This window comes from Eublepharis macularius, chromosome 13 (assembly GCF_028583425.1).
Source record: "Eublepharis macularius isolate TG4126 chromosome 13, MPM_Emac_v1.0, whole genome shotgun sequence".
Taxonomy (NCBI): Eukaryota; Metazoa; Chordata; class Lepidosauria; order Squamata; family Eublepharidae; genus Eublepharis; species Eublepharis macularius.
Window position 1 is genome coordinate 19,799,380 of NC_072802.1, and position 25,922 is coordinate 19,825,301.

The 25,922-nt window shown below is 40.0% G+C and overlaps 1 protein-coding gene across 1 annotated transcript in view; it reads right to left on the bottom strand.

Annotated features, from left to right (window-relative positions):
* The window catches only part of RPS6KA6 (ribosomal protein S6 kinase A6), a 75,063-nt gene that overhangs the window by 22,613 nt on the left and 26,528 nt on the right, over window positions 1-25,922 (bottom strand). The window contains exons 3-15 of the mRNA XM_054995915.1: window positions 25,435-25,551; window positions 21,933-22,014; window positions 20,387-20,467; window positions 17,909-17,988; window positions 16,388-16,494; window positions 15,739-15,776; window positions 8,263-8,405; window positions 7,474-7,544; window positions 5,511-5,599; window positions 3,849-3,913; window positions 2,431-2,533; window positions 1,941-2,065; window positions 64-189 (exon numbers count right to left, since the gene is read on the bottom strand). Of these exons, the coding sequence (XP_054851890.1) occupies window positions 64-189; window positions 1,941-2,065; window positions 2,431-2,533; window positions 3,849-3,913; window positions 5,511-5,599; window positions 7,474-7,544; window positions 8,263-8,405; window positions 15,739-15,776; window positions 16,388-16,494; window positions 17,909-17,988; window positions 20,387-20,467; window positions 21,933-22,014; window positions 25,435-25,551 (1,227 nt within the window). The remainder of the gene's footprint in view (window positions 1-63; window positions 190-1,940; window positions 2,066-2,430; window positions 2,534-3,848; window positions 3,914-5,510; window positions 5,600-7,473; window positions 7,545-8,262; window positions 8,406-15,738; window positions 15,777-16,387; window positions 16,495-17,908; window positions 17,989-20,386; window positions 20,468-21,932; window positions 22,015-25,434; window positions 25,552-25,922) is intronic.

Sequence of the window (25,922 nt, forward strand, 5' to 3'; positions counted from 1 at the left end):
ATAAATTCTGTAAGGGTTGCTATAAACATTTAACAGACCTATAATAGGCAGTTTCATAGATACCTTCACAGCAAACTCCATATTGGAAGCTATGTGGATACATCGCTTGCACACTGAGTAGGACCCAACACCAATGTCCTCTTTAAGTTCATATGCATCTGTGAATAGTGCACTGTTTCCATGGAGTTGCTAAAAGCAAACATAAGCTGTCATGTAATGTTTCCAAACAAACTGATGTAAGATAAAGTTAACAACAGAAAAATAGCTAAGTTCCATCTGTTCTTTCTATTAATGAACGATAAGCTAAGACACAAAGAAGGGAGAAAACATAATGCTAAGGTCATTTAAAATAGGCCACCTTTTATGACTTTTAGGGAAAATAAAAGACACATTCCTCTTCTGATAACCCATTTATTCAGTTTCCTCTGACAACGTTCTTTTATATTTATTTACATATTGGATGCATATTACATATTACATTTTAGAATTTATTCATTTTTTTTCCTTTTTACAGTTGCAAGTAAAGGTTCCCAAATATACTTTAAAAAGTGTTTATTAGCCGCTTGTGCAGTATACCTGAAGGGGGAGAACGGAATGAGCAAAAAACACAAGGTTGCATTTGGACTTCATAGTCCATCTGGTTGCTTAAACTGTGCAAACTGTGCATTTCCCCCCCTATGGGGACTCAAAGCAGCTTGCAACATCATGCTTCTTTCCTGTTTTGTCCTCAAAACAAGCATCCAAGCAGTGGGTTAAGCTAAGAGAGACGATGATTAGCCCAAGGTCATCCAGCAAGCTTCCATGACAGAGTGAGGATTAAAAATTGGTTGTGTCCCAGATGCTAATACAACCTTCTAACTACTATACCACACTGGCTCTCCCCGATACTGCCATATCTGTGTCCAAATGACCATGAGTTCCAGTGCTACTCGAACTGTGGTTTGTGAATTCACAAATCACAACAAACCATATTTAGTACAAACTGTGGTTAACCAACTAGCTCAAGTTCAAGTTAGCCTTTATTGGTATATATCAACAATTCAAGTTATCCATTTACAAAAAAAGAAAAACAAAGTTAAAAGGATACTACATTACAAATACATAAAATACAATTATAGCTTATTTCTGTGATATCCTTTGACGCAACTTCAAAGCAGAATGGAGAAACTTAGCCACCTTCTCGGTGACATCAGGAAAGGAATCGTTCAACAGCCTATAGACTTTAGTTGGTTAACCAACTAACTATCAACTCTTTTGAAGTCAATGAAAAGACTCCAGTTTTTAGAATCTCTGCATCTGAATATCACAACTAGAGTATGATCAAACCATGCTTCATAAAACCCAGGTCACTGCAACATCTGTATGCCAACCAAGACAGCAACATTTTGGTACAGCTTGACAACTGATAATTTTGATTGTTTGAATATGCACAGCACCTGCATCGCATAGTTCTTCACTTTTTTACAAATGACAAAGGAACATCCCCATCTTCCAAATCCTCAGCAGTGTGTGTCTGAATTAGTCCTTAGAATCTAAAGGCTATGGTGCAACAAGCTTCTCTTACCAGTTTCTATTTGCTTCCTCTAGAGCAGGGGTCCCCAACCTGCGGCCCGCAGGCCACATGCGGCCCCCAAGCTCTTTCTGTGCGGCCCTCCAACCTGCTTACTTGCTGCTATCACTCTGCAATTTTGTTGCATTTTGAGTTAAGCTGTGGCCCTCTTTAGGCACTGGGCACTCTAATGCGGCCCCTATGTGCCAAAAGGTTGGGGATCCCTGCTCTAGAGCATCAATATTTACCAAGAAAGAAAGAAAGCAGCATATTACATAAAGATTTACTTAATGAGCAATTATTGAAAAATCATATCACTACACAAACTGATTTTTTGTTTCAATAGATATATACTTATGCAGAACCCAAAGTGGGGAGAAATTATCTTTACCTGTACTATTGGCAATATGTTGTTGAGGGGGGAAATTTTGTGGTCTTCTATAGCAGTAGTTGCAACGAAGCTAAATCCTTTGAAGAGCTGGTGTGCATTAGCACTTGGTGGAACTCCTGGAGAATCTAGTGGTTTAATCCACATTGTAATGAATAAATACATAGTTAGTATAATACACTTTAGTCTATACATGTAAAAGTTCTCTTTTTAAATGGAGAGTTTAAATGCTACCCATTTCTATTCAAATTTTTAACTGAACCAATTGCATAAAACAAATCTGTACTCCAAGATTTGTTTTTCAAAAAATTAACTTGGGAAAAGGGATAATTGGGCACAAAAAGGGGAAGCAAATACACATGATAAATATGTGATTATTCTTTAGCAGATTAGATGCTCTCCAGTTCGTAATAGATTTTGCTACATTAGAAAGTTATGCTGTGAGTTCAGAAGGAAAGAACTCTACATCAAGTTCTCCTTGAAAAATTATTACCTTTGGGTGTTTTTGCTGTGAATTCTGGATCAAAACAAAATGTGTCTTCAGGTTTTCCGGAAGCAGGCTTAAATGGGGGCTGAATCTCTCTCCTGTACAGTTTCTGGAATTGATATCACACACACACAAAGTACTATTTTCTCAGACAACCACAGATTGTTGGGAGCATAAAGGTTTCTAAGGCTTGCGCTCATCACAAAACAACTATATTTCACTGCAGTCCTTGACTTTAGTTTGCACTAGCTGGTTTGATAAGTTGTTTTCCTCACTCGGACCTTTTTTAAAAAATATATGTTTCTTAAGTTCTTGTAAACCTATAATATTATTATTTCTAAGTCTGAACATCAAAAATACAAACTGAAAAAATTCCCAAAATAAGGCCATATTCAGATTGGGCAGTTTTATCTCCAAACTTGGGGAAACACCCAGGTTTACAGAAAAGCCCTCCAACGGAGCTGGGGATGGGGGGTGGAAACTGTTTTTTAAAAAGCTCAAACCAAAACATACCAGGAAAAAATAAGATCTCGCAACACTATGTCATGAGATCTTAGCTGCCATATTGAGGGTTGCCTAGCAGCCCCACAAACATTGCTGCAGGCAACAATTACCATGAGGAATAAGACTGTGGGGGACAGGGAAGGCATCAAAAATAAAAATAACAGGAGGCGGCGGCAGTGGTGGGCAGATGGGCAAAGGTGGCAGCAGGCAAGCGAGGAGATGCAGTGGCCAAGCAAGCAAAGGAAAGAGCCATGGCAGAAGGAGTGGGAAAGCGAGAGCGAGAGAGACAGAGAGGAAGTGAAAGAGGATGTGAGCAGGCTACAGCAAGAAAGACAGCAGTCATTAAAGGGGCAGCAGGAAGGAATGAGGGAGTGGTAGGGGACCAGGGGAAATAAAGAGGAAGAGTAAGTGATGACCTGCATGGGTGTGAGAGATCTTTCCTCACCCATACATTTCTTATAAGTCCCAGCACATAACTGTATTTGGATTTAAGTTCTCATTAAAAAGAGACATTAATTCAATCTTTCCTTTGGATATGCAGTATGAAAAAAATGGTTGCACACATTCACTGAAATATGTTTGTTTGTTTGTTAAACTGAATTATTTGGTCCAGTTTTAGGGTATTCAGATAGATCAAAATTTCAGTATCTTGCTGACAACAAAATGCTTTCCTATGGCACCCCATAATTGCTTTTCCTTCTGCTATCAAGTGCACAATTAAAAAAAAGGACCATCTACATGCAAACAAAAACATCTTCCACTTCAACTGAAACACCTCTTTAAATTTTTGATTCTTTAATCCAGAATGGCAGGTTATGCTTGCTTACAAATATTCAGTATATTTTCCCTATCCCCTGTAATTAGAATTTAGTAGATTATTAGAATAGCGACACTACAAAAGATACCCTTTAGGCACTCACATTCCAGTCAATGGTAGAAAAAAAGGGATGTCTCTTAATTTCTTCAACCCCATCAGGCCCAGCTCCTGTAATTACAAAAAAATACAAAATATTAAACTACTGCAAATCAAATATGAATGTACCGAAACATCTAAATAAGGTCAGAATCAGGAATACTTTCTCTAGCTTCAGCACCAAATTCAGTTTTACAGGGAATCCTGCACAATACAGTACATAGTAGAGAGGAAAATACATATTTGTATTTGTATGGCCCAATTTATTTTATATCCTCAGACTGTCTCAGTCGTAGCATTTAAAAGGACAATGGGTTGGATCCAACAAACAGGGAGCAGAAGAATGATTAATGATGTTCATGCAATGTTATAAAAGATCCAAACACTGTCAAAGCTTCCAGTTGCTCAACAGGTTTTTTTGTGCACGAATATACACAGCATCTTTTGATTTAATTTCCTTTTTCTAATGCAAAGCTCTATCACAAAGTATAAATCACAATTCTGTGAATGGAAGATGCGTTCTATGTACAGAGGGGCACATTTGAATCCAATGAAATTTTTTAAAATCCTAATTGGTCTGTGTCTTTTTTGCACCCTCAGATGGACCAAGCCTACTTCACAAGGTGAACTCAAATGAAACAAAGGGAAAAGGATATTGAGAACACATACCATGATTTGTAGTGTACCATGTACACTACAAATCAAATTGGTCATATTCATCAGCAGGCTAGCACCGTTTATCTTTCCATGTGATGCCCAAGTTTGGCATCACATTTTTTTTAGTACTTTATAAGATAGATTGGAAATGTAGAGATCTGAAAAGATTTCCTGAAACTCTTTAACTGTCAAGTGAAGCAGTCTCATGAACAGCATGAGCCACGTTATTGAATCGTGGCCAGTTACGATGGAAGAGTGTGACTCATTACAAGTTGAACACTACTTGTCTTTAGTTAATTAAAGGGAAGTTCAGTAGGCTGCAATTCCAGAATAACCAGTTTATTTACTGTACTCAGTTAAACACAGATGGATTTATGTCCTCATTTGCAGTATTAATTTTTCAAAAAATCACAAAGACTCGGCATCCTTTTAACACAGGTAGCAGGCAGTAGCCTGTGTTATTTCAGTTGCCACGGTATCCCTATAAACTCCTCCTCTGACATCTTACTCAAGGCCTAGCTCAGGGCTTCCCAGCCTCTTTGGCTCCAATGTGCCCATAAAAGGATGCCAGTAGAAATGATGCACTTTGCCTAACGCAGCCCAAACATTTCCGTCTTGGCTTTTCTTCATCACTGCAACTCCTACGACAGCATAAAATGCTGCCTGCTATGGATCATGTCATTAAGCAAGACCAACAACTTATTAGTACACTAGTGCTGAAACCATAAAGGTCAACTGGACGAGGAGTTATACCAGCATGATGAGCTGGGCTGTAAATACAATTCTAATTTTTACATTCTATACTATATTTGGTTTTTGATACCAACTCCTCTATGGCAGCTAAGGTATTTTGGGCAACTCAGAATTACTCTGAATCATGGGGCTGCCTGATTCAAGAGTACCTTTGGCCCTCCTGCCTTTACAGTTTTGCTCTGTAAAATTACAATTTGTTCTCTTAAGCTTACCAAAGATGCCACAGCATTAGTTGCTACCAAGTCAAGGTGATACTTACCTAATCTATTGGAAGGATTTCTTTTAAACAACATTCTCAGAAGACTTTGCGCTTCAGGACTAAGAAACTGTGGCATTCCGAGTTTCGCTCTAGGGGAAAAAAGTACTTTGTCAAAATGCACTCAGCAATCAAATCACTTGAGACAAAGTCAGAGCAAGCAATTTGCATATGACATAGTACACTTTTAAACGGGACAGGAATTTATACAGTTCAATCCAAGTTATCCCAGAGAGATTGATTTCCAAATTGCAACATACATAGCATAATCTATACAGTTAATCTATTCCAGTCAATTCAAGTTGTTAGAAATGTTACACTCCACAGTACTTTCATTAGCTGGCTATCCTTTTGACAGGGCCACTTAAGGTTTGGGCTTCATTTTCTTTGCCAGTTAAGAAGCCATATCACAAAGATGCATGCATACTCATTTTAAAGAAGCAATCACTGAAGGCTCACACTATACCTGAAGAGATCCCCAAACCCAATAAATAACCTTGCAAGAAACTTATGACTCTTCAGTACAAAGAACATCTGGCATTAGAGATGAAAAACAAACTTTAAGCAATAAATGGAGTGATCCTAACATTTGCATAGAACCCTGCTAACAACTAGACATGGACACGAACTGGAAAAAAAAGAACCATGTGATTCGTGGTTTGTTGCATTTCCACGAACCAGGAACCACAAACTTGACGACCCTTTCCCAGTTCATGAATTAGGTTTGTGGAATTTCACTATCACACACTCCAAGCCAGCTTCAGCCCATTGGCTGAAGCCAGTGCAGAGTGTGTAAAGCTGACAGCCCCGTCAGCAGGAGAACGGGGCTATCAGCTTTACACGCCCCACGCTGGCTTCAGCCCATCGGCTGAACCCGGCTCAGGGTCTGTCAAACTGACAGCCCCCATTTTCCTGCCACCCTGGACCGAAAGAGAATGGGGGCTATCAGTTTGACAGACCCAGCGCCAGGTTCAACCCATGGGCTGAGGCCAGCGCAGGGTCTGTCAAACTGACAGCCCCCATTTTCCCGCCACCCTGGATGGAAAGAGAATGGGGGCTGTTAGTCTCACAGACCCCGTGCCGGCTTCAGCCCATGGGCCGAACCCAGCACAGGGTCTGTGAAACTGACAGCTCCCGTTTTCCTTGCCGCCCTGCGCAGAAAGAGAACAGGGGCTGTCAGTTTCACAGGCCCTGCGCCGGCGTCAGCCCATGGGCTGAACCCAGCACGGGGTCTGTCAAACTGACAACCCTGTTTTTCTGCGATGGGGGCTGTCAGCTTCACACACCCCACCATCGGCTTCTGCCCATGGGCTGAATCCGCTGTGGAGTGTGTGAAACTGATAGCCACCTTCTCCTGCCGCTCGCTGGTGGCAGAAGAACAGGGCTGTCACTTTCACACACTCCTCAGTGGCACCAGCCTGTCTGGGCTCACAACTGCGTTTTTTTGGTTCATACTGCGATTCGTGCCCACTTCTACTAACAACCCCAGATCAAACACTTGCCTAATGACATGGTTTCAATCATGTTTGGGTTTTCACTGTGATTTGTACACATGCAGCTATACGTAGGCTTGGTACAGTTGTGCTATCAAGCTATAATCTAAACAAGCCTTGTCCCCTACTCCACATATTAGTTCTTTTGTTCTGAAGACAAACAGTAATCTGTTATTGCATCCACACTAAAAAAAACCCTACGGTTTGTGCCTGTCCTCTGACTAGATACTGTGGTCTACAACCCTGATTTGAAACGCAAGCCAAGCCATAGCTTGCCAGTTGAGATACAAGAGCAAACTATTTGCACTAAAAGGAACTAATTGGATGACAGCATAAATGGATGAAGAAGCGCAAACCTCATACATATTGCTCCAAACTATGAATTGTTCTGTCTGAAACAAACCATATAAAAGATTATATGGTTATGACACCAGTCAAGCTGTAATTTACTGTTATGCTTAGAATATACTTACTTGAGTATCATATTCATGGTTTCATTTCGATCTTTACCTTGAAATGGCAGCGTACCAGTAAGCATTTCAAACTGGAAAAAACAAAACCCAAATGGTTAAGAAACTTGAAAACTGAACACCTAAAACCTTAAAAAAAAGAGGTTTCTAAATAGCCAGTAAAAGGTTTTTATATTTAAACTTTTGGTAGGCCTATGGGCTGCTAGCTAAAATAATAAGTACTTAGTCCAATGATAATCTGCTAAAATTATATTTCAGATGAGAAAAATCTGAAGCCTGCAAATTGTCTAAGAGTTTGGTGTTATTCATACCACCATGAACATGTAAAGGCATACAATATTCTTCATTCTGTCACCTTACTATACCAGAATACTATAGCAGAATATACTATTCCACTATTAGTTGTGCTTTGGCACATCTTGACAAATAAAATCTCCTGAGTCAAGAGAAGGACACATATTACAAGTATTACTGCTAGTGATTACAAGAATTACTGCTAGTGGAACAGATCTGCAGGATCTATACTGATACAGTTTTCTGAGTCTAATACGATTCTAAAGATTGCTGAATATTCAACTAGCTTATTAAACAAATGAATTATTTTTTTAGTCCAATCCAGGAAACAATAACCCCATAGAAAACAAATTATTCTTAAAACTGAAAAAGATTTATTCAGAGCACAACCTCAACAACATAATAGCCAATCACCCAAACTTGCAAATGGAGTCAATATTTCCTGGAGAACACCACATATGAACATTATGTAAAGTTCGGCAATGAAATTTACAGTACCATAAGAACACCAAATGACCACCAATCAGCACTCTGGTTATGGCCTCGCCTGTTTACAACTTCAGGTGCCATGTACTCTACAGTACCACAGAAAGAATAGGCCTTCTTTTCTTGATCCACAGATTCTTTGCTGAGGCCAAAGTCTAAAACAGTATTATAAAGACATACAAAGTAAAAAAAAAACTTGATTGAACAGTAACTACAAAACATTAAAATGTATTATTTTATCCCATGACTGCAAGACGGCCGATGTGGACCCATAATGACTAACCAGAGAATTAACAAATAAAATGCATGAACAGCTCCGTCCTGATCAAAGCATCCTGAAATATATTTGAAATATATGTGAACTAAGTAAGGCAACAAAATTTTGCTTTAGTGCATTGTGTCTTCTACAATATTGGCTTCATTTACTTGAGATTAAGTAATATTCAAGTTTCAGCCAATAATGATAAAAAGTTTATGGATTAATATGTAAATCAAAAAGTATACACTGAAGTTTTAAAGGCCACTATATTATTTATAAACCCTTCCTCCTATCTGTTTTGCACAATACAGAGCTTTGATTTTTTTTTTCTGAACAAGCTTGCTTTACGTGCATAAAACAAGGGTACGTTGTTACTTCAACTGTAACAGAATATTTATACACTTCAAACAGATAGCAATGGATAGAAGGTAAAGCTAGATTTCAGTAATTAAAAGTGACATCCTCCTAAGGCATTATATATACAAATAATCTCTTGTCAAATCCTTGCAAGAAACTGAAATGGTAGAATTATCAGCAGCGTAAGTTGTTCATTTGGGTAGCCATGTTGGTTTGCAGAACAGTAAGATTTTAGACCACTAGTACCTTAAAGATCAACCAGATTTTCAAGATATAAGCTGTCGAGAGTTAAAGGAATCTGACAAAGGAAGCTTTGATCCTGAAGGCTTATACCCTGAAATTCTTGGTGGGTGTAGTTCATGGCTCATGAACTACAATTTAACATCTTTTCTAAAGAAAGAATGATACTATCCCAAAAAACCCATGGCACATACCTGCAGCAGGTTACACTGAGCAAGAGACAAAGCTGCTGTTGCATTAGATAAAGCAGACTGTTGAAGCTACTGCAAAATATACGTCCTAGGACGCACAGGTTCAGCACATGGCTCTGCCCAGACGCATGCATATGTGCTTTGGATCAAAGCTCTAACCTTTAGCTACCTTTAATTAGTGTCCAGGAGCAGATACTGCAACGGTACAACAACAAAGTAAACTGTCTGATACTATCTGGAGTGATGCTTAATTAAAATCTCCCTTTTGCAGTAACAAACTTCAATTTAATCCAAGTTGTGTCTTTGAACAAAAAACCCTTGCTAAATGTTTGGGACAGATACACACAGCTGCCTCTACTCCAGCATGCCCATTGCTGCTCAGTCTCTTTTCCAGCAGGCTTGCACATACCTTCCCTCTCCTCCCATCTGCATTCCTTTCCTTTTCTTCATTTTTCAGATCTAGCCATGCAGCAGCATATCTGCATCAGCATCTCTGTTAACCATAGCTAGCTCCACCATGTAGTTCATCCATCGTTAAATGCAGGGTTGCAAACTGCAGTTTGGAATTAACCATAGTTAATGAAAATGCAAGTGCAGCTATAACTCTCTGCCACGGTTAGCTCTAAAAATGAAACGGGTGGGGGACATGAGTGCAAGGGTAGAAGAGGAAGGGGAAAGGGGCATTCCAGCCTCTGGGATACCCCCAGTCTTCAAACAACAATCAGGCTGAAAGGATGTAGAAAGAAAACTCACTGTGGATAAATCCACAAGAGTTGCGGGAGCTGCAGTTGGTATTGTGGCCACCACATGAACAAGAAGCCAGGTTTGAGATCTGTGTTCACACGGAAGCCAACTGCCTATTGAATCCTCTCACAAGAAACAATTCCACAGAGATTTCAGCGGAGAGACTGTAGACAAAGAAACCTACTACATGGAGTCTGAAAAGCGAGTAAATGCATCCACCATTCAGCCTCTGCAACTATAACAACATATAATCACAAGCTCAACACAAGAAGTAAATCCTATGTGCAGTCTAAACCCATTGATTTCAATGGGCTTTCGCTGGACTCACTCAACAGAACTGCACTAAAAGTTCTTTAGCTGTGTGCCACTCTAGATCTAAACAGTTCACATTCTGACACTGTTTTTCTTAGCAGATGCACTGACCTTGCTAACAATGCTCCAAAATTCCCTGCATGGTCACTTTGACATTTATTGCCCTTACTATACAGTTGAAAAGGAGAATTTGAGGACTGCTTACTATCCCAAGGAGTCTGCTCCACACGCAATTTTAAAATGTTTTGGCTCCCCCCAGCTACCCATTTCTGACCATATTAAGGCTCAGCAGATCTTACAACGCAGTCTGCAAAACAAAGCAAGGCCTTAGCCCTGTCTTTAAAAACGTAATGCTTCCTTGTCTGTAAACAGTGGAAGTCTCAAAGGACTGGTTTATCATTTGGACAGCCTTGGACACACAAAATTAATCTAAAAAACTTCCACGATACAGCAGACTTGACAAAGGTAAAAGACTCATGCGACTTTCCCACTAATCCAAACTTCCAAACAGGAGATTTTTGAGAGGGATCAGGATATGCATCACAGTCCAAAAAGACTGCCCAAAATGCAGATCCATTTTGTTAATCTCTTTCCAGAAATGGCTTCTTGCACATCCACTTAACATGAAAAGTGGGCAATTAAGGGTAGGAAGTTATCATCTGGGAGGCCCCGTAACACCTGGACAAAGCAGCAAAATTCAAGAAGAATGATTTGTAACACAAACTGCATAAATTAAATGGATCAATTGCCAAACACAGTGCACATAAATCAGAACGGGAAATCACAATCAAAAGACAGAGTGCTGGGTTCTATCAGAAGAGCAAAATACGGTTGGCCAAGAACTAAGATTTGGAAAGAGAACTGGAGGGCACCAACCCAAGGCTCACACATGACGGCACTTCATACTCAAAAAACCAGGGGTCTGACTGAGGTCATAAGGTCCACTCTGGCTGTCAGTAGCTCTCCAGTCTCTCATACATTATCTGTTACTTGATCATTTTGATCAAAAATGCTGGGGAACGAGCCAGTGATTTTCTGCACACCAAGCAGATGCTCTACCACTGTGCCATGGCTCCTTTCCTATGTTAAACCATGATTTGCCATTACATCTAAACAGATGTATAGTCTGGATATCACTGAATAGTGTCATCCACCATATTATTCCATGGTGCTTATACAAGAAGCCCACACAAGCTCCACCAAAATCAATGGAAGAGACACAAACGAAATTACTGGTGTACTGGGGCCCAAAACACAGCGTACTTCTGATTCTTCTCACTATGGAGCAAGTAAACATGCTGCAATATATCTGAATAATCAGCAATACAAAACATGGGGAAAACTAACATTTGACACTGGGCTACTGTGGGAAAGATGGAATGGCAAATTACAACAACATTCAATTTATATACTGCCCTTCAGGACAACTTAATGCCCACTTAGGGTGGTTTACAAAGTATGTCATTATTATCCCCACAACAAAACACCCTGTGAGGTGGGTAGGGCTGAGAGAGCTCCTAGAAGCTGTGACTGATCTAAGGTCATCCAGCTGGCTCCAAGTGGAGGAGTGGAGAATCAAACCTGGTTCTCCAGATTAGAGTCCCGCGCTCTTAACCATTACACCAAACTGGCTCTTTCCATAAATACCATTTTGGCACACTTGTGTAGTTTAGCGTTCACTAAAAGTGTTAACATCCTATAAAGCCTCACCTCAATAAAAAAAGAACAAACATTTCACTCTTGATTCCCTTGGCTATTGTTCCTGAGAGAAAAGAATGCATTATAGTAATAATCACACCTTGACCCAGGCAAACGAGGCTGAGGGGCGGGGAGGTCCAAAAGGGTTAAGACCTTAAGAAAGTCCTCCAAGTTCAACACACACAGGACATCTCGTGTATCTTTCTGTAATGGACTATGACATGCTATACTTTTACTAAATTCCCTATCTGAAACACTGTAGGAATGTCCAGTGTACAGTGGTGTTTATTTTATTTATTTACTTTCTTAATATAAGCCTCACCTTTTCCCCCAATGGGATCCAAACCAACTTACATTGTTCTATTTTCCTCCATTTTATCCTCGCAACTACCCTGAGTGTGACTGGACAGGTCACCCAGCAAACTTCCATGGTAGAGTTGGGGTTCAAACTTCGATCTTCCAGATTCTGGTCCAACATTATAACCACTACGCCACAATTGTCAAAAAATTTATTTGTAAAGTTTTATGGCTGCTGTCTGTTCCCTACTAATTTTTTGCCACTTAATGATACGGCTGTTCATTGCTGTTTTATGGTGACTGATTGGAGATCACTTCAGGTGTCGTTGGCCAATAAAATTGGAAAATACATTTTAAAGTTAAATACCTAGGAGAGCAGTGTTATTAGCCACCTGAACAATGTACGATAATTAGTGAGAACTAAGCTAATTTGAAAATTAATTAGTGAGAACCAGGGCTTTTTTTGAACTGGAATGCCCCAGAACGGCATTCCGGCAGCTCTTTAAAATACCCACGTAACAGCCCAGATTGGGGCCAAAATGGCCATGATCGCATCGGTGCCAGGCAGAGGAAACTGCCCAGCAGCGGCCCGTTCCAGGCCGTTTCGGCATGGATCGGGGCCGTTTCAGCCATTTTAGGGTCCAAAACGGCCCGGATCGGACCTGAAACAGCCAAGGTCGGGCCAGTGCCTGGCCGGTGAGGGTTCCCCTGCCTGGCAGCGACCTGATCCAGGCCATTTCGACCCCAATCCGGGCTGTTTCGGTGCTGTTTTGGCCATTTTGGGCCCAGTTAGGGTCCAAAATGGGTCAGGGCCAAAAGAACCAGGATCAGGCCAGGGCAGGGCAGAAGAGGGTTCCCCCACTCCAGGCCATTTCTGGAATGGGCAGCGGCCCGTTCCAGGCCATTTCTGCCTCAATCCTGGCTGTTTCAGCCATTTGGGGCCAATTTAGGGCCCAAAAAGGCAGGGATTGTAGCCGAAACGCCTGCGTGATGATGTCACTCCCCCGCCCAGCAGTGGCCGGATCTATGCCTTTTCGGACCTTTAAAAAAAAAAGGCCTTGATACAACAGAAAAAGAAAGAAACCATAGCCCTTGCATGGGATCAACTTAGTCAAGCAACTGTAAATAAAAATCCCAGATTATTTTGGTGCATGGTCTCTTAATTGTAACATTAGATCTCCCCCAGTGTGCAGTAATATAATTCTCCCTGAAACCTGGGGAAATTATTTTGAGCATTTTTATCAAGGTCAAGATGAGGCTGTAATGGAGGATCTGGATATTGATAACTCACCTTCTTGGCCCCCTGTGCATCCCCAAGAAATTAAGAACCTTATTCAGACTTTGAGCCCTGGTGCTGATCTTATACCCGCAGATCTGACTAAGATGAACCTTGAATGGTGGATTCCAGTTCTTACTTCTTTATTTACAACTATAGATAGAACAAGTAGGATGCCTAAGGATTGTGCCTATTTACAAGAAAGGTGACAGGGAGGATCCCGCTAATTACCAGCCAATCAATCTTTTAAATATAATAAATAAGCTCTATTCAAAACATTTACAATGGAAGTTAAAAGACTGGATGGGCCAGGAAGGTTTTTCTGGGACAAGAGCAAGCAGGTTTTAGAGAGGGACGATTCTGTTTAGATCAATGTGTCATTCTGGACCATTTAATCTCAAATACTCCTTGAACTCCCTAACCTCTTTATATGCAGCTTTTATAGATTTTAAATCTGTGTTTGATTCTATTTCGAGAACTATTCTATGGGATAAGTTGAAATCCACTACAATAGATAGGCGTCTTTTGTTCTTGCTGAGAGCTCTGCATAAAAATACTTCTATTAGGGTACGATGCAATCCAAACAGTCACCTAACAAAGATGGTTAGAACCGATAGAGGAGTAAAACAAGGATGCATTTGGGCACCACTTTTATTTAATATTTATATTATTGATATGGCTCAGTGTTTGGATAATCTTGATTTTCACCCCTCAAAGCTTGCTGGTAGACATATTCCGCTATTATTTTATGCAGATGATGTAGTTTTGCTTTCTAGGACCTCCAACAGCCTCAAGAGAGCTTTACAAGCTCTCTTGCAGTACGGCAGTCAAAACTACTTGGAGATAAATTTTACTAAGACTAAAATAATTGTATTTGCAAATAAGTCTACGGTGTTTAACTGGTTTATTGACTCTTGTCCCATAGAGCAGGTCCACTGCTATAGGTATCTTGGAGTTACATTTCAGTCGTCCGGTCGTATGAAAGGACATGTTGATTACCTCACTGCTAATGCACAGAAAAGCGCTGGTGCTATTCAGAAGTTTTTCTGGTCCAAAGGGGATCGTAATATAGAAGCTGCTGTTAAGCTATATTCTATAAAAGTATTACTTCAGTTATTATATCCAGCATAAATTCTCATTTCAGCTAGATGGCCAGTTTATTGCTTATCCAAATTCACTAAGCCATACTGAATAAACAGCAGCAGCATCAGATTCCATCCTAATTTTGGACTAAAACAGGTAACCAGTAGTACCGACTGCCTCTGAAGGAAATTAAAATTAGAAGATAGGAGTTCAGATGATATAAATTAACTGTCTGTTATATTTTGAGGCTTTTCTAAGAACCACATGCATACAGTTAGGAAATGTTCCATTTTCTACTACATTTACACAGCCCCAGCACAAGGGGGTGTGCGCCAAGCTGGGGTGTGTGTTGGTGGCGGCAGTGGCATGGGGCTGGCTGGCTGCAGCAGCTGCGGGCCAGGCACACCAGCTCCATGGTGTGCGCCTCCGCCCCTGGCACCCCCTCTGACGCCCCCTTCAGCGTCTCAGTGCCCGCGGCGCCTGCCTCACGGCCTCTATGGTGGCACCAGCCCTGCATTTACATTTTGTTCCTGGAAATCCTTCTGCCAACTTCAACGGCAGAATAGCAGTATACAGATGTTTAAAATAGGTTTTCATTAATTAATATCAGCTTATTGCGGAAGAGGGATACTCATTATACCCTGTTTTAATGTAAGTACCTACAGGGTATGATATACACCACTAAGTGTAATCCTATGGAGAGTTACTCCAGTCAAAGTCCATTGACTTCAAGGGGCTTAGACTGGAGTACTTCACCATAGGATTGTACTGTACTGATATAAAAGAATTTAGGAAAGCTGTCAGACTGCCTAGAAGGCAGCCACATTTCTGGCAAATGAGCAAAATATCCTGGCCAGACTCCAATTTTCAGTAATCTGGAAATCTGTTTGAAAAATTCCAAGCACGAAAGCATAGATGAAAGAATCTTGCAAAAACTAAATCCAATATAAAATGTCTTATATTAAAAGCAAATAGATGATACATATAACATACTAATATTGGAATAAACCATGCTAATAAATTCCACTTACCTGTTAACTTGATATGTCCTGTTTCATCAAGCAAAATGCTGAAAATTAAAATTCACATTCACCAATACACATAACAGCAATATTTTGTAAGACTATTTTAATAAATTAATTGAATATCAAGATTACTGATGGAGAACAGTATGGAAATAAATTATTTATTGTGAAGTTTTTAATGTAATTTTTTAATTATAAATGTAACCTTGCTCTTTCAACTTAAAGTTCACAAGGCAACTTACAAAGCTGATATAATAAAAAGAAATGAGACCATTAGACTAAAATTGGTAGCATTGTTCCAATAAAAAAATTAAAAGTCACAGCTTAAAACTCAAATATTAAAGACAGTTATTAAATCCTAAAAGGCATATTATACATCCTAATAGCAAAAAGAGAAGGAGCACTAGACACTAAAAACTAGAGAAGATGCAGAATAAACAGAAGGGGGAAGCATCAAAAGCCAGGCAAAAGGATATGAAACTAGACATCAGCACATCAGCTAAGACCTCTGAAATAAATTGACTTGGTCAAACTTTACAGAGCAAAGCACTGTAAATAAAGCTAAATGTCCACAGAACTGTATATTGGTATTATGAAAAATAAAAGTCAACTTAAATGTAAAACTGTAATGGGGATAAAATACATTTTACTTTACTTTTCTGGCTTCAGGTCCCTGTAGACAATCCCCAAGCTGTGCAGATGATCCAAAGCAAGTGCCAGTTCTGCGAGGTAGAATTTCACATCTTCCTCTGTAAACATAACCTAATAAGAACTATATAGATTTACATTCTGATCTTGTTAAATTTCTGCATGTCTCTATGATGTTTACAAACTTAATTTTAAAAAAACAGACAATCTGTGAATTAGATTAACTAAGTGTTATGCATTCTTCTTAATCTAGCATGATGGAATGTCAGGCTGTAAACGGCATACCCAGACACTGGAAGAGAACAAGTCCGTTCTTTAAGCTTCCACCAGATTAGGTCTCTCACACATGTAGTTGCCCACTCTTAACAGAGAAGTTAAGCGAGATGGTGATAAACTTCCTGACAGATGGCTGAATGACCACTCTTCCCTCATGAAAATGGGATCTGAACGCAGCATGCATGCTCTTTTTTACCGCTGCTCCTCAAGTCAAACAAGCATACGGAGCGGAGCACAGAACAATATAATTAACAGCATCTACATGGTCTTTAATGCAAATTGTTGATCTAAAGAGCAATTAAGACGTATACTTTTAAACTTTTAATTTCAAAGCCTATTATTTTACTACAGGTATCGTATACCTAGGAATCAAACAAAGGGAAAATGAAAATAAGATTGTTCAATTAAGAATATTTTTTTAAAAGGAAAATTCAGAATGAAAATGGATTTTTCCTCAATGTTAGGAAAAACTGAAATGTCTGTATACGTTTCTATTGAATGAACAAATACTGCAAGGTAAAAATGATAAGCCTATTTCTCAATAATGTAATATTTGCCAAACATAGTATTAGCTTGCAGTTCATTAAGCAAAACACACCCAGCAGCGGAAACTCCAGCTTGCTAATCAAACAGACCCAGCCACTCGCGCATACAACATGCTTATTTGCTTTTTCAGCACTCAGGTTATCACCTGATATCAAACTCCAACATTATCTGCCCCACATTGCCTAATAATTTTAAAAATCTGAAAGAAGAAATGGGGAAGAGGTAATATATTGGTTCCTGTACTTTGAGGTGTTCAAGAGAGGACGACTCTTCCAAATTTCATATATCTTGTTATGGTTATCAAAACCACCAGATCAATTCCAGAGGACAGGGACAGCAAAGAAAGAAAGAAAGAAAGAAAGAAAGAAAGAAAGAAAGAAAGAAAGAAAGAAAGAAAGAAAGAAAGAAAGAAAGAAAGAAAGAAAGAAAGAAAGAAAGAAAGAAAGAAAGAAAGAAAGAAAGAAAGAAAGAAAGAAAGAAAGAAAGAAAGAAAGAAAAGCTGAGGAATGTTTCTTGAAGAGAGAATGAAAAGATAATGGAGTCCCTATCTCTCAGCCAAAATATCAGTTTCTGCATAGAAAGGGGGAGGGGAGAGTATGTCTGAGCTCCTTGGAGAAAAAGCAAGATAAAAATGAAACAGTAAACAAGAAAGGTGATGCACTTTTCAGCTTCAATTCTCTTAATTTTGATTTTTATAAATACATACCTCTTTGGATAATCTTGTGAACACATCTCCTCCCCTGAGAAAATCCAGTATTAAATACAGCTTCCCTTCAGTCTGAAAGGCTAATTTTAAAAGTTAAAACATTAATCAGTTTTACTTGATAATGGATACATTTTATAAACACCCAATTCTAATGTATTAAAGAACGTATTTTAAACTAACAGAAAGCATGTATCGGACCTTTAAAATTAATGGGGATAGTTCCAAATGCTGTGATACAACACCCGTACAACATCAAACTCATACCTCCCCACTCTAAAGAGGAGTAACATCATTAGATTTTATATTTATCAATTTGTATTTTTATGTTTTTTACGTTTTTAATGGTATCTTAGAGACATCACTTAACTAAATTTTTTTTGTAACTTATTAGGTATTATTGATTCTATTGTATTTTACTATATTGTAAACTGCCCTGGGAACTTCTAGTTGAAAATAAAATAAAATAACTTTACTACTATTTAGTAATAATCTACCTAGTATTTGCTAGTATAGACTGCAAAGATTTAGATACTTAGTTTAAGAATGTAATTATTATGCCTTAAAGAATGCTAGTCACACGCTTATCTTTTTTTGTAAAAATACAAAAAAGTACTTATTTACATAAACAGAACCTTTGGTCTAAATGCAGCAGAACATCAAGGAAGGGAAATTAATACTCTACATGAGTCATGTCAAGATACAAATCTTGTATGTAGCGGTCTCCAACTACAAGGCTACACAACCATGCCAAATACTATGGAGGGAGAACTGCAAATAGGGCTGCCAGGAATTCCAGCTGGGGCAGGAGAGAGCAGGGTGCTTATCTCCCATGTGTGTTCTACGCACGCGCATGCTCCCCTCCACAGAGGAATCCCAGTGTGCACTGGGTGAAAACTGCCACTTTGGAGGCAGTTTTCACTTTCAGCATGCATGGGTTGACCGGTTGGAACACGAACGCGCAAAGGAAGGAGCTGCAGTGCATGCTGAAAGTGAAAACTGCCCCCCAAAGGGCAGTTTTCACCCAGTGCTTACCGGGACTCATCTGCAGAGGGAGGCATGAACAAGTTTCTTCTCACCCCTCTGCTTCTTCCCTGCCAGCCAGGGGGGTAGGATGTGGGGTGGTGGCCGGTGGGGTCAGGGGATTCTCCGCCCCAGGCAAGGGGATAGCAAACCAAACTGCAACGCATCTTTAAGCAAAGATAGCATGAAAAGTTAATAGAAAATGTTAAAAGATTGCTTGTAAAATGATAGGTATCTTAATACAAGCCAAATGTAGCCTTTCCAAAACTGACTGTTATCAGTCAGTAAAATATGCTGCACTCTTCCATCTTGGAAATGGCTCTCTGAAGCATCAACGAAGTAGTTGCTACTTTCTGTAGGCAATGAAAAGATATATATGGAAGGAGAACTTACATACAGAAAGAAATGCTTAGTCAACAGGCTTTTGGGTGGAAGAATTCCCAGCCATTTACTTTTTTTTTCCTCTGCCAGTACTGCAGAGTAACTGCTATGGCCCAATCCACAAGCCAGTTATTCCTGAACTACGAGTGAATCACAATAGTTTGCCGTGAGAAATTAAATTATTAACAACTCCTGTATGCTCCAAGGAACCACCCACAGAGCAGGCAGTCCACTGCGTCTCGACACACATCACTGTTTTCAGATTGCCTCCTCAATTAGCAAGCATGCTCTGAGCAGCAACTGATGCAGAAATGGGGGGTGAGCTCCTCCGATATACACCGGATATGAATTGAGTTGCTCCTATTTTAATTGAGGAGAAGAAGAAGGCATGCCTCAGTTAACATGAGGTTTGAGAAAATGAAATTCCCCTGAAATCTGTGAAACTAGTTCAATTTGGTTACATTCGTTTGTGAATCATAATCACATATAAATGAAATTAATCCTCAAGTCTAGCTTACACCCATGTTGAATGCAATTGCAATTCTAAAAGGAGAACAGCGAGAAGGTCCCCACTGCGGAGAAAAGCAGGTTATAAATGAATAAAACACAAGTGGTTTTATTTAATATTATTACTGAAATATCTATATTCTGGCTCGACACGGCTTACAAATCAAAATTAAAAACATTGTACTTTAAAACTAACAAAATAAAACCCGAGATATCTCATGCCGCCATCAAAAATCTTGCAGTTTATACACCGTTGAAAGCCCTTGCAAATAAAAGGGATTTTCAGCACCTTCAGAAGACTTCTGAGAGCAGTCCCCCCCGCTCTCCTTCTCCGAGGGTCCATTCCATAAAGTGTGAACTACGGTGAAGAAATCATGGGCTCAGGTTGACGCCAGGTGGGCTACTTTAAGTGGAGGAAAATCCAGTGAATGGCAGCCTGAGGACTGTACTTGGCGCATGGCGAAATATGGAAGGAGATGGCCTTTTGGATACATGGGTCCTAGGTTATAAGTAGTTTTCTATTTTTTAAGCCTACACCAAAACGTAAGTGACAGAACAAGATCCACTCACCGTAGTGCAGCTTGACAATAAATGGATGGTTTACTTCTACCAATATATCTCTCTCCATCTTTGTACGAACCCTATCTCGAACTGTAAACAGAAATATCAGTTACCTATACAAGCAAACAATGTGATTTAAGCAACAGCGGAAGGAAAACTCACCCTGCCCCATTCCTGCTAATAAAGACAGTTAATTGTAGTTAAGGTTCTTTCCAAGAGTTTCAGGAATAGATTTGGGGAAAGTCTTAACAAAATTACAGTGCAATCCAAAGCAGATTTACTCCAGTCTAAGCCCACCTATGGATGCTTGATCCACCAAAAACTTTCCATGAACGAGCTATCCAAAGTGAGTCATCACTATCTAAGAGCATTCCCGTGCATTGCCACAGGGACCACAGAAGAAATACTGCAGCAATTGTGCTTGCAGTCAAGTAGGTAAAAATCACTAATTTCGACCCAATTAAAATCCTGAGAGACTAGCACCAGCCTGATGTGCTAATACAGGTATAAGCAGGGCTTTTTTTCAGCGGGAACGCGGTGGAACGGAGTTCCGGAACCTCTTGAAAATGGTCACATGGCTGGTGGCCCCGCCCCCTGATCTCCAGGCAGAGGGGAGTTTAGATTGCCCTCTGCACCGCTCAGCGGTGCAGAGGGCAATCTCAACTCCCCTCTGCCTGGAGATCAGGGGGCGGGGCCACCAGCCATGTGACCCTTTTTGCCGAGGGCAACCCTCTGAGCTCCACTACCTCTTCTCCCAGAAGACAAGCCCTGGGTATAAGAAAGCATCTGGAGAAAACATACCCTCAAGTTCCTAGCTTATATGATGTTAAGTATAATTTCTTGCATTTAATCAAACCCATCTGAAGGCAAGTCTTCAAAACGTCGTCCCTTAACACTACAGTAGTGCAGAATACATTACTTAACCTTGTTTTCAACGTCAGAAGGTGAGTTCTGGAACAAATGCAGAATCTCTGCCACTTAGTCTGGTTAAAAGTGCAAACCTGCACCTACTATGGCTGTCATCGGATTAAAGAAATCTTAGCTAATTAAATCACTGAGTTTTAATTAAGCTCGCATGCGTCTGCACATGAATAAAGCAACCATTCTGAAGAAAAGCCTTCTCCCATTTGTTTCTCCAATTAATTCATTCAATATTATAGCCCCAATATCTATACACATCAGTAGCTAAAAGTGCTTTCAGAAGCCAGCGTCAGGCAGATTTGAGACCTTCCACCTTTCAATAAAGATATCAAGAAGAACTTGTTAAAAGATTCTACTGAACGAAGGCAGCTAAAGAGCAGCCATTACTATGCCATTTTCTTCAAAGACAATCAAAAAGCAAAACTCATCGCACTTCTGGTCCGGGTCTTATTTTTCTGTTAAAAACTCAAAGCCTAACACATCTACTGAGGATTTAAGCTCACTGCATTCAAATGGGAGTATCTTTAAGACTGAGATGAATCTACAAATACAAATGCATTATATTTAGCAGCTGAACAAAATGTCACAAGCCAACAGAATTAATTTCTGTACTGTACAAAAAGAGCAACTGTACCTTTCAAAGAAGCTTTCTTCAGAACTTTCATTGCATACAGCTGTCCAGCATCAGGACCTATAATTTTCCTCACAAGGAAAACCTAACCAAAGAGAAATTAAATGTTTTACAAAACGATCACTGAAATATACACAATATATATATATATATATACTCTGACATTCAAGTGGTCAGCAAAATTCCAGGATCTCCAACCAAGCAAGCTCAAGGCGCTCCATGTAGAACTACAATAAGACTCCCATTTCTTAGAAGCCAGCATCAAAAATTTCTAGGTGATCGAGCACCTGGTATTTTTCTAATTGCAATGCCATATTTAAGAAACCAGCTTAACTTAAGCACGTGCACAATGAGAACTAATTAACAGGCTAAGCAACTGTACAAAATAGGATGTAATATACAGAATCATATCGTTATTATTTTTGGCTCTCATTCATATCATAAAGCTCAAAGGGTGATTTACTACCACCACCCAATCTCTCAGGTGTCTGAAGAAAAAACACATAAGTACTATGATTTAGGTTTACGTTTATTTCCTGTAAACTGAAAGGCAACAGGCCAGTCATTTTCTATAACAATATTTTCAAGTCTGAACATTCATCACGGACTATCAGTCTAAGGAGAGTTTCACTGGGGAAACCAAATGCGATTGCTCCTTCATGGGTTTCGCTGCCTCCTTTTAGAAATGTACACAGAGATGACATTTTGATTAGCCAGCACAAGAATGTTCCAAGATTGAAAGCTTCTCGGTCTTGAGAGCCTCTCAGTCTTAAAGCCTGGTGCAAATGTAATACTTCTGGATTTTCCCATGGCTTGCTCTGAAAACAAAGGAGAAAGGAGAGCACGAGGGACAATGGTGAAGGAGCCTGGATACTCTTGATATGATCATGGCCGTCAGGGCTTTTTTTCTGGGAAGAGTGGTGGAACTCGGTGGGTTGCCCTCGGAGAAAAAGGTCACGTGGCTGGTGGCTGATCTCCAGACAGAGGGGAGTTTAGATTGCCCTCCACACCGCTTGGGCAATCTAAGCTCCCCTCTGTCTGGAGATCAGGGGGCGGGGCCACCAGCCACGTGACCATTTTCAAGAGGTTCCGGAACTCCGTTCCACCGCGTTCCTGCTGAAAAAAATCCCTGATGGCCGTTATTATTTGCTGTCAGAGGTTTGTCTGACTTGTCCTCCAAGGAACACGCCACAATCCCATATGCAGTTTTAAAACTGTGACCAAAAGGGCTGTATCAGAAAAAGAAATGAACTTGCTGATCTTGTGAGGTAGATTTGGATAAGGGAAAGAAGCTGATACAAGATCTCTCTGTGCCTTCATGGTATAGTGAGGGCATTCAAACCATCTACTAAATCACAGTGCCTAACTAGCGGTGGGTATAATAGCAAGTAATTCTAAACCAGGCCTAGGTACATCTTATTAATTAAAGAATCAATATTGTGAAACCAACCTTATGGTTGCTAAGCCCACTAATTGAGAAACTGGTATAAAGCTGCTTCCATGCACCATAGGAACATGTTTCTATTCCCACTTCACATTTTAATTCCAAGTGTAATAGCAGTGTAACAGCAAAATGTGTAAATATTATTATGATATGTGAAGCTGCTAATTAGAAAGCAAAAATGCAGCAAGATTCTGAAATTGTGTTCTGGAGATTCTAGCAGCTCGCTCCAAAAACACTTGTGCATTTTAATGTCTCAGAAAAGGTGCAACAGATGAACACACATATGTTTAAAGGACACTTTCAAAGCTTTCAATTATTTTGCCTAAGCATTTACTCTTAAATCAAATATGCCTCTTCCATCAAGTACGCCTCCTTTCATACAAAGTAAAGTGCATTATTCATCATGAAGTAGCTGAGAAAACATTGTGCATGGGGTGTGTAGTGCAGGGTTGTATTATTAAAAGGTTTTGTAAACCAAAAAGCAATGATCTATAGATTTAAAGTTCCGTCAAAAATGAAAACCTGTTTAAGTAATTTAAGTATTAATCCAAGAATATTTTACACGTTGCTCTACACACACATTCCTGCCTAAAGCTCAAGCAGTATTCAGTATTTCATTTTTCATTCTTTTGAGAGAAAATGGTAGCAATTAACAGATTTCTTTATTGACTTGATACTTTCCTGTTCAAAAGCAATGAGGGGCAAGTAAGGTAATCAGTGTCAGAACAGCATGTGGGAGGAGAGATAACCACGTTCCACAGTTATTAGGAAGATTGGTTTCGTTATTAAAGCTGTAAGATACCTTTCCTAGAACCACTCACAAAGAGATTGCGTTTGTAAGAAATGTGTCACCCCACCTGGATAAGATGCTATGCTCAAAGTAATTCTAAAAACATCAGCAACATGATGTGTCATATATGTCTGTCTACATATCTGCCATGAGTATTTTCTATGTTCTGTGCTGGGTAATGATCCTCTGAGAGTACACGAAGTTGCCTATTGATAGCCTGCTTGGCTGGGAGTTGCTTATCTCGCAGGTGCCTATGCTGGCGTCTACTTTCGTTTTCACAGCCGCCTGAGAGAGTGTCCTTGAAGGTCGGCTGAGCCTGGGAACTGAAAATAACTTCATTTTTGCTTCTCTCCTCCAGTCCCTCTCCCCTCCTGTCTCAAAAGCCCTTCCTCCCCCTCCTGACCCCTTTGCACCAGAATCTCAACTGTCATCCCAAAGGCGGGAACTTTCCCTATAACTGACCCCTCCTAACTCCCATACATCACTTCTGCCAATGGCCTTGTCTGAGTATGCTGATACTGATAGATCTCTAATAAAGTTTTAACTCATACGCTGGAGCAGGGATTTTTTCTGGGAAAAGAGGTGGTGGAACTCAGTGGGTTGCCCTCGGAGAAAATGGTCACATGGCTGGTGGCCCCGCCCCCTGATCTCCAGACAGAGGGAAGTTTAGATTGCCCTCTGCGCCGCTGAGCAATCTAGGCAATCTCAACTCCCCTCTGTCTGGAGATCAGGGGGCGGGGCCACCAGCCATGTGACCATTTTCAAGAGGTTCCGGAACTCCGTTCCACCGTGTTCCTGCTGAAAAAAAGCCCTGCCCTGGAGAGTGTGCAGTGGAGTACTATGGGGATCTAACTGCCAGAACCTGACATCATGATGACTCATCACAGTTATAGATTCTTTCACAAAAATGCGTGCACTGACATGGGAGTAACTTAAATAATGATCCACTAGGAACTCTAATTATAAAACCATCATAATTGCATTACAGTCTAAATTTGCAGGTAGCACAGTACAAGACGTTGTACCAAGGAACATTACACACTCCATTAAAAAAAATCAAAATACCCTGCTAGATCATTTTAGTGCACTCTGGGAACTGGATCAGGAAGCAGGTGGCAAAGCCTTGTTCCATGAAAGGAACTCCGCTGGCAGCCATCCGTATCATAGCCATAGGAAGATAATTCTTAAAGGACTGATTATCAGGATAAAAACATAAATTCTTAACATGCAATACAAAGTTTTAGAATGAAAAGCTACAGCTGGTGTCTTACCTTTCCAAATGATCCCTGACCAAGCACTTTAAGTAACTCAAATTGTGCAGGATCTGCTTTTTCACATCCTTCTTTCACATGATGGGTAATGGGTATCTCTTTCACACATTCTTCATCCTATTCAGGCAAAAACCAACAGTAACTACCACTGAAATAATCACCTTTAGTTAGGTTCCCAACATTCAGATAGCATTTTCCACTGCTACTCAGAGCAGCAGTGGGAGAAAATTTTTTTTAAAAAAAATTACATTGCACCTCTAAAAAGTGCCAAAAATTCTGTTTACACCATAGATTTTTGGCCGAATTCTAGAGAGGCATGAGATCACTTCCAGGTTTATCCAGAACTATCGGCTAACAGCTACCTCCCACACTGGCTGCTAGGCTGGTTGTCTTTAAGGCACAATATATTTAGTTATTTACAAAATTTGTGCCCCGCCTTTCTGCTGCATAGGGGCCATCAAAATAACATCACAAAAAACAATTAAAAC